The following is a 7,558-nucleotide window of genomic DNA, read 5'->3' as shown; positions in this document are numbered from 1 at the left end:
AAGATTTTAATTTATTAAAAGTGTGTTTGTGTCAATAAAAATCATTAAAAAAATGAATATATTTTTTTAAACAATTTATTTTAAATCTCCTACGTTATATGCTAATGATGACGATGAATCCAAAGGCAATTAAGCTTAATTTTCAAACTTTTTCTCTGGCAAAATCTTATCTGTTTGATTTTATGTCAAAAATTAATCTGGATTTGCTTTCTGTCATGATAATTTTTATTTCTTTCCAACTGAAGAACAAACAAACAAAGAAAGCCTGTAACAAGGTTAAAGAAACTGTACAGTTTCAATGAAAACTGGAGAGAGAGAAAGAGAGAGTGTTATTTTGTAGTTTAAAGCAGAAGCTAAGAGGGAGAGGTAACAAAGAACAGCTGAACTGGAGTATGACAGATTTTATGTGGAGATAGGTGACCGAGAAATGCTTTCTCCGACAGCATCAAGCGCTTCATCGGCTCGGTAACTATCACCTTTGATCTGATCAAGAACGAGCACAAGACCCATGGCGAAGGCGCCGTCGAACCCAGGCTTGACGCAGAGAAGAAAGACGTCCTTATCGAGCACCACATTGGCAGAAACCGCCACCTTTCGCTTTGTCTCTGCCACGAGGTCTCTGGAGCTGTTGTAGAACGTGCAGCATCTGTGGGCAAAGGAACCTTCGATTTGGTACTCTTCCATTTGAGGAACAGAGCTGGTGCTATACACCTCGACGGTGAAGTTGGATCGGCCGATGATGGAGGAGCGGCGGACGCTGAAGATGGGTTTCTGCCCGTCGGTGCGTTCGCCCAGAAAGCCTTCCCATCGGTGATGGAGGCTCGGCCGCTGAACGGAACAAAAAAGTGAGAAATGGGAACTTACTTCCGTTGTCGGCAAATCAAGCGAGATGATTCAGCATTCGGTTCCTTCTTTTTCTAAAAAAAAAAAGAAAAGATCGTGGAGAATTTTTCTTTACTTTGTTTTCAATGTGAATAAACCTTGTCACCTTTGGAAGGAATGAGAGAAGAATTGAAGATTCTTTTAACAAATGACCAAATGGATCGGTATTCTTATTCTGCTAAAAGAGATTCCCGTTCTGATACTCGACCAGAATTAAAAATTATGGAATCTTTTACCCCTACAGGGTTCTTGAATCCAATTTCACATTGATGATGGAAAAATCATCCAAAATTTGATTATTCAACCAAAAAAATGGAAAATCTCTTCACATATCGGAAAAAATTTCATACCTTCAAATCTTACACTCCGTTGAATTTACCAATTTTTTACCTCAATACTAGTAAAGAAAGCAAATCGACTCAGAGAAATCACGAATCCCAGTCCCCTCAGCCTGGCATTCGGAAATCCAAAATCGCTACATCTACAGTCTCACGATCCAGATTCAAAGAAACAACACGGAAACCAAGAAAACCAAAATCGCTAACAACAGCAGTTAAAAAGGAAAAGAGGAGCTTGGTTATACCTTTCTTCGAACAGTGAGCAAACACTTGCCAGAACCGTCCATGAGAACGATCTCGCCCTTATCCCGCCAGTCAGGGCCATAACTATCAACTCGGAAGACAAGCACTCCCTTGCAATCGTAAACGGTGAACCCGTCGCCGGCAAAGAAGAGCGACGTCTTCATCACCGTGAGATACGTTTCGTCTTCGTAGCAAAAACTCTCCTCCACGATACCTCTCCCCATTTCTCTCTGCCGCTGTCCCCCGTCGTCGCCGCTCGGCTGGAAAAAAAACACTGACACGAGAGCGAATCAAATCTAGTAAATCGCTTTCCAGATCATAGCCTTTCCTCTGCTTTCCAGTCGCCAACGAGTGAGCGAACCTCGAAGAGATATTAATAGTGGCCAGAATTGGTTGGGCCCACGGTATGTTGTCACCCACGTGTCTGCGCGAAAGGGGAGGATCAAACCGGACGAGGAATAAAGTGATGAAAATTGCAATCAGCGTGGTTTTTTCTGGTTTTCTCTTCTCCCATTATTGTAAAAACGTGTGAAATGCTTACATATCGTCATCTCCATTGATGAACCCGCAAAGGACAATGTTGAAGCTGTACTAGATCCGGGTTATTTGGAATTTTTAGAGAACATTTTTGCAACTTGAGGGTGAAACTGGAAGCTGCCAGCCAGCTTGCCACCGCATTGAAGCTGGAAAAAATAAAACGCAGAGGACACCTTGGAGTTGTTCAACAATGATGCCTTCCATCAACCTCGATGACTTACGATCCGCTGGAACAGAGATTACGCTTCGATCGATCTCTGATCCTGCGCTTCCTGTTGTCAAACTTCACTGATTGACGATTCTGCCAAAAGGGCTAGTAGCTACGGAGAGGAAGACCTGCTCGTCTTCATTGTAGGTGAGAGTGGGTTCTCTTGGGCAAATCGTCAAACACCTCTTGATGACTTCTTCTGCCTGCAATTTTGTCACCTCAAGACATTTCCATTTCACACTAACGTTTCACCGACTGGTTTTAAATGGCTGGATTTCAATCCTTCGTGGCAGGAAAGTGGAAGCAGCTCACAATCAGAAACTAAGGGTCATTTACACTTAAAAATAACATTCAATGTACAAACTATTGTTCGGCTGGGTGCTTTACCAAGAACGGGGTGAATTGAAAATAATCAGTAAAGATTTCTTTAAGTATAGAATTTTTAAATAAAAGTAAAACTCAAGTAATAATGATTATTGCACATGAGATTAGAGAAGTTGATAAAGATATTGTCTATGTGATTCTAAAGTATGTCATTTTGGAATAACCTCCTGAGATTTTGGCCGCGTCTTTACACGGAATCATGGCTATTTATTCATGTAGAACCACTGAAATGCTGCTAAGAATACCGAGAGTGGTCCTTTGCCCTTGTGAACTTTCAACCTCAACAATGGTGGAGAGTCATTGTTCATTTTGCGGATGGGAAGGAAAGATCTTGGGGCATTAAATAATTCGAATCTTTGTCTCAGAGAATTTAATATACAGGGCATTCAGCATTCATGCAAGCTACTGTAAAACATTTTAATAAAAATGGCCATTCCTGTTAAAAAGGCTGCCACGTTAAATGGAGTAAGAGTCCCAACTATGCTAGTTTTCACGAACGTCGAGCATCATCAATCAAGAAGAGAAAACTACGTAGAGCATCCAAAACAGTGACGAGCAGACTTTTCACGAAGAGAAATGGGAGAAGAAGCGGGTACTTAGACTGGAAGCATTGAATCCACAGAGAATACAGAAACTGTGGTTTCTGATTGAAGTACAACATCGTGCACAGAGAACAACATTAAAGAATAACTCTTGCATTAAAAATAGCTGACACAAGCTTCGTAATGAAACTCGTCCTCTTCTTCTACCTTTAGTACTTCAGCTCCAGCTTTCAGCTTTTGAAGCTGTCTTTGCAAACCGCAGATGTCAATACTCGCCGCTGCCATTGAGGGGTTCCTTTCACTCTAATACGGTGGCATCTTTTCACTCTAACCCAGGATATCTCACTCCTGCTGCCATTACTCGCTGCTGCTCTATCTGCAATTATGCAGGAGATAATGAAAGAATCTTTAGTTCCAACCCTTCTGGTTGACAAGAGATTGAAGAAAAGGGAAACAGAAAGAGGTTCAGTTACTTGAAACAGTTCATGCAATTTGTTTTTCAGGTAACAGTATTCGTGCTCGAGCAGCTCCAAAGAACGCAGGCACCTGAGGAAATCATCAAATCAAGTGTACATAATTTATCTCTGTGTTTCTGGAAACTGATTGGTGGAAACAAACTAAATTTCTAGAAAAAAAACTGAGCTTAATCAGAAGAATGGAAGAAGGGTTTAAATGAAGTGACAAACCCAATTCTGTTGTTTTGCTCCGAAGCAGCTCGGAAAGCTAAACAGACGTTTCTGACCCGTTTAGCTCCAATACTGGAACTGCTACCCATAAACTGGTTCAAATGAATTTCCATCTTCTTGTAATCTGAATATTCTCTCTCCATGCTGTCATTCACCAAAATCAGAAAGACAAAATTTTTTGCCACGGTTGAAAAATAAGAACTTGATTACGGAACTTAGTGTGTATAAGGGTACTTACAGGAGTGATCTTAAATTCCTAAGAACCTTCTCAGATTCCCGGAAGTAGATTGTAACGACCTCGATGACGAAATTGGGAGAAGACTCATCTTGCAGCTGCTGAAGCTGCAAGAACTGCTCGTCCAGCACTCCCTGCACCAGATTTTTCCAAACATCTTTGAGAAGGCGAAACTTTTTTAAAAAGCACATGGTTGGCAATTAAGCTCCCACTCCGGACATTGTCCTTTTTCTCAAAAGACTGACCAATAATATGCCTTTTGAGAAGAAGGGCATTCCAACGAATGCATGGAGCTAAAGTTTAACTTTGCAATGGAGCAATGTTGAAAAATCGAAAAAAAACAAAAAGAAGAAGAGGAAGAAAATCAAGAAGAGTGGTAAATTGTCGCTAGAATGGGTAAGAGGACCTGGTGAAAGAGTAAGGCGAGCAACTGATGCATGTCTGTCTGCAAGCGATCGGCGCCGAGCCCAAGCATCCACAGCGGTAGACCCGTCTTGGCTGAAGCTGAAGAAAAAAATCCAGAGGTTATAATGAAGTACGAAATCAGGTTTTCTCGTTGATGGCTGGACCCTGCGAGTGTCTGTTTCTCTTCTTCGGAAGTCGAGTACCGAGGCTTTAGGGTTTTGTGGCACGAAAGAAGAAATGGGGAATTTAAAGGGAAGAGGGAAGGACCGAGGTGGCTGTGTGGCATCTACCGGACCGGCCGCAGAGTAGGGGGTGACCTATTGTTACCCGTATTCGGTCACCTCGCGTGCCGTCTGTTAGACTGACGCGGCGGTCACCTTTGCCCCGACAACTGACTGCAGCCGGTTAAATGTCAGCCCGCCGCTTTTCGTTTTTTTCTGCCCTTCTCTGATACTCCAGAGTCCAGACTCGTCTATGGATCAGGATTGACGAGTCTCTGACAGATAGAAAAGAACGAGCGAGTCGGGATGGACGAGTCTGACTGGGTGCAGAAAGCAAAGTCCTCCGCCAGAAAGGCGCCTGTCAACCCGCCTCCACTCGGTTCTCACCATCGATTCTAGCGTCATTCTTTTTTCTTTTTATCTACATCCAAACATGGCCGAGTCAGGAGTTCAACCCGAGCGAGTCAGACTCTCTGCACAGCCTTTGACGCCATGTAACTTGTCGTCTACGGTCAGATACCCAAGAGGAACACCCGGAAAATACGGTCAGTAGCTTCAGCACCGGTATGACGCCGGCAGGGGCCCTGAATGTATTGTAGCCCTATGACACGTTGCAGTTACCGAGTCTCTCCTTCCATCATGAAACTTTTCGGCTGTGAGACCACGAGGCCTCTGTAATCTGTCTCGGTCCAATAACAGCGGGCAGTGAGAAAAGCCAAAACCCAATTCCATCACCTTAAACTTTGAATCCAGAGTCGAGAGAGAGCTTGAGCGAGGGTTGATAAAAATGATAGGCCAGTGAGTGAAGTTTTTTATGATAATTACAGTTCACAAGGAAACCCAAATGGGTTTTGTTCAGTTGTAAAAATATAAAGCAGGAACTCAGAATTTTGATTGTAGATAGATGGCATTCATGAATGAGAGTATTTCTTTCATCAATAGCAAATCAAGGAGAGATCAGGCACCCTTCTGTGCTTTCTGGTTCTGACATGGTATGGCCACTGCTCCACCATTATGGTGCTATCCGCCTGCTCTGTGAACTGGTATGGGTTTCACTCTTACTTTACTGTGCAGTCTGAATTTTACGATTGAAATGAAGTAGAGAAGTCACTACACTCCGATGCTCCTACTCAGTTGTTTAGTTGAAATTAAGAGGGGAGTGAGAGATCAAATGAGAGACAGACAGAAAGTGAGTCTAATTTTGTAATGTGCATTGGAGACGGGAAGGAGAAGAATGAGTTAAAAATCAAGGAAGAAGCAGCTTTTGCATCCATGTGACGCATGCAGTGATTAGTTTTTTCAATGCATAAACCAAGCCTGAGAGTCTGAACGCCTGACCACCCCACCGGCCACCGCCCCCTCTAACATCCACGGCTTGAAATCGGAAAGCATGCTTCCCTTTGACGTAAGCCTTCTTGGGAAGCAAATCCACAAATTGGTTTTATTTCAAGGCCAAACCATTCACCCTCACCCCAATGCAACGATCATAATGCTGCCCTTCTCCCTTTGTCCTCCCGTGCTTACTTAGGCCAGCCATCACTCTCTCATTGTCCCCCTCAAAAGCCTCACTTCCATATTCCAAATGTCTCCTCCCCTCCCTTTGGGGAATTTCATCCAACACTTAGAAAGGGTTAGTCGACATTGAAGTTAAAGTTGAAGTTAGACTTCAAATTCAAGGCAATGATTTGATTTAACTTAAACTCATCCTTGGGTGTTAGTATAGACGAGTTCAAGTGCACTGAAAAACAAATTCCAGTGTTAGTGCCCCAAAATGAAAAATATGATATAAACAAGAGAATTAGTAATTTTTTATAACATACTTAAATAGAACATATATTTAAACAGATAATTAACAAAAATAAACATGGTTACTACACTTATAAGTGATTTAATATAGTATTAAAATATATTAATATACTAATTAATGAAATACTATATTATATTAATTAATGATTACAATTTATTATAAATTAATATTATAATTATGTGTGACTAGAATAAATAAATAAAGTAAAAAAAACATAAATTAATATAATTAATTAATTGAAGTGAATAAATAAAAACAATTATTTTATTGATAACAAAAGGTGGATTTTTTATGTACTATTAATTAATAATATATTTTAAAAAAATTAAAAATGATTAGTTTAATTAATTATAAAAATGAGATAATTAGACCAAAATAATTGATCAAATGATCTCTTTAAAAATATTTTAATTACCATTCTTAAATTTATAATTTAATATAGTTATAAAATTAATGAATATAATAAATATATATATATCTATATTATTTTATTAATAAACTACTATAGATTATTAATAACATATGTATATATAATTAAAACTTAAAAAACATGCTTGAAAATTAACCGAGTTACTTGTAATTGTCCAAAATTTATAATATAAAAGCAAATGTTTATGCCTTGGAATATAACAATGAGTTCGTGCATTTAATATTAAAATCATCAACTTACTAATTTAGTACATACGAATGACAAAATACATTTAATATTAAGATACTACAGTAATAGGAAGTTTTTTTTCCTATTGTTTGGATGCCTATGGAAAATGGAAGAGAAATGTAGTTTTCCTTGTTTGGATACACGTGAAAAATGAAAAAGAAAATAAAATTAGTAATATTTTTAAAATTTAATGATTAAAATTTCTCTCAAGTATCTATTTCTTTTCTTTTCTCCCAAGATTCCAGCATTTTGTGAGAGAATTTATTAACTAAGAGAGAAAGTGATTTTCTCTTTTTTTTTTTCTTTTCTCTCAATGATTCTTTGTTGCCAAACAACAGAAAATAATTCTATCCCCCTTTCTTTTCTTTTTGTAGGTTCCAAATAGGGCCTGAAGAACACATGTTACCCTTTT

At 39.5% G+C, this 7,558-nt stretch overlaps 2 protein-coding genes across 2 annotated transcripts; both read right to left on the bottom strand.

Moving 5' to 3' along the window:
- Positions 1 to 270: 270 nt before the first annotated feature.
- Positions 271 to 1,796, bottom strand: LOC137946550 (protein LURP-one-related 5-like). Its single transcript, XM_068792894.1, has 2 exons — positions 1,466 to 1,796; positions 271 to 828 (listed from the first exon to the last, which is right to left on the bottom strand). The coding sequence occupies exons 1-2, from the start codon at positions 1,685 to 1,687 to the stop codon at positions 403 to 405; spliced, it is 648 nt and encodes a 215-aa protein (XP_068648995.1). The 5' UTR covers positions 1,688 to 1,796; the 3' UTR covers positions 271 to 402.
- Positions 1,797 to 3,456: 1,660 nt separating this feature from the next.
- Positions 3,457 to 4,530, bottom strand: LOC137945849 (pseudo histidine-containing phosphotransfer protein 6-like). The gene is made up of 5 exons (XM_068791907.1): positions 4,462 to 4,530; positions 4,059 to 4,189; positions 3,821 to 3,964; positions 3,608 to 3,680; positions 3,457 to 3,510 (listed from the first exon to the last, which is right to left on the bottom strand). Exons 1-5 carry the CDS (start codon positions 4,528 to 4,530, stop codon positions 3,457 to 3,459), a joined length of 471 nt encoding a protein of 156 aa, XP_068648008.1.
- Positions 4,531 to 7,558: the final 3,028 nt, after the last annotated feature.

The sequence above is a fragment of the Aristolochia californica genome, unplaced genomic scaffold (assembly GCF_029961685.1).
Source record: "Aristolochia californica isolate CCGP_79_NKW_82.1479 unplaced genomic scaffold, dmAriCali1.0.hap1 SCAF_12, whole genome shotgun sequence".
Lineage (NCBI taxonomy): Eukaryota > Viridiplantae > Streptophyta > Magnoliopsida > Piperales > Aristolochiaceae > Aristolochia > Aristolochia californica.
This window is presented reverse-complemented; position numbering and strand designations above follow the sequence as displayed.

Excerpts from the sequence above, each read along its gene's own strand:
- LOC137946550 (XM_068792894.1), bottom strand. The coding sequence starts at position 1,687 with ATGGGGAGAGGTATCGTGGAGGAGAGTTTTTGCTACGAAGACGAAACG. Across the intron at positions 829-1,465 it reads TGCTCACTGTTCGAAGAAAG|CGGCCGAGCCTCCATCACCG; the intron begins GTATAACCAAGC and ends TGTTCCGTTCAG.
- LOC137945849 (XM_068791907.1), bottom strand. The coding sequence starts at position 4,530 with ATGCTTGGGCTCGGCGCCGATCGCTTGCAGACAGACATGCATCAGTTG. Across the intron at positions 3,965-4,058 it reads AGGAATTTAAGATCACTCCT|CATGGAGAGAGAATATTCAG; the intron begins GTAAGTACCCTT and ends GGTGAATGACAG. Across the intron at positions 3,511-3,607 it reads AATTGCATGAACTGTTTCAA|ATAGAGCAGCAGCGAGTAAT; the intron begins GTAACTGAACCT and ends GCATAATTGCAG.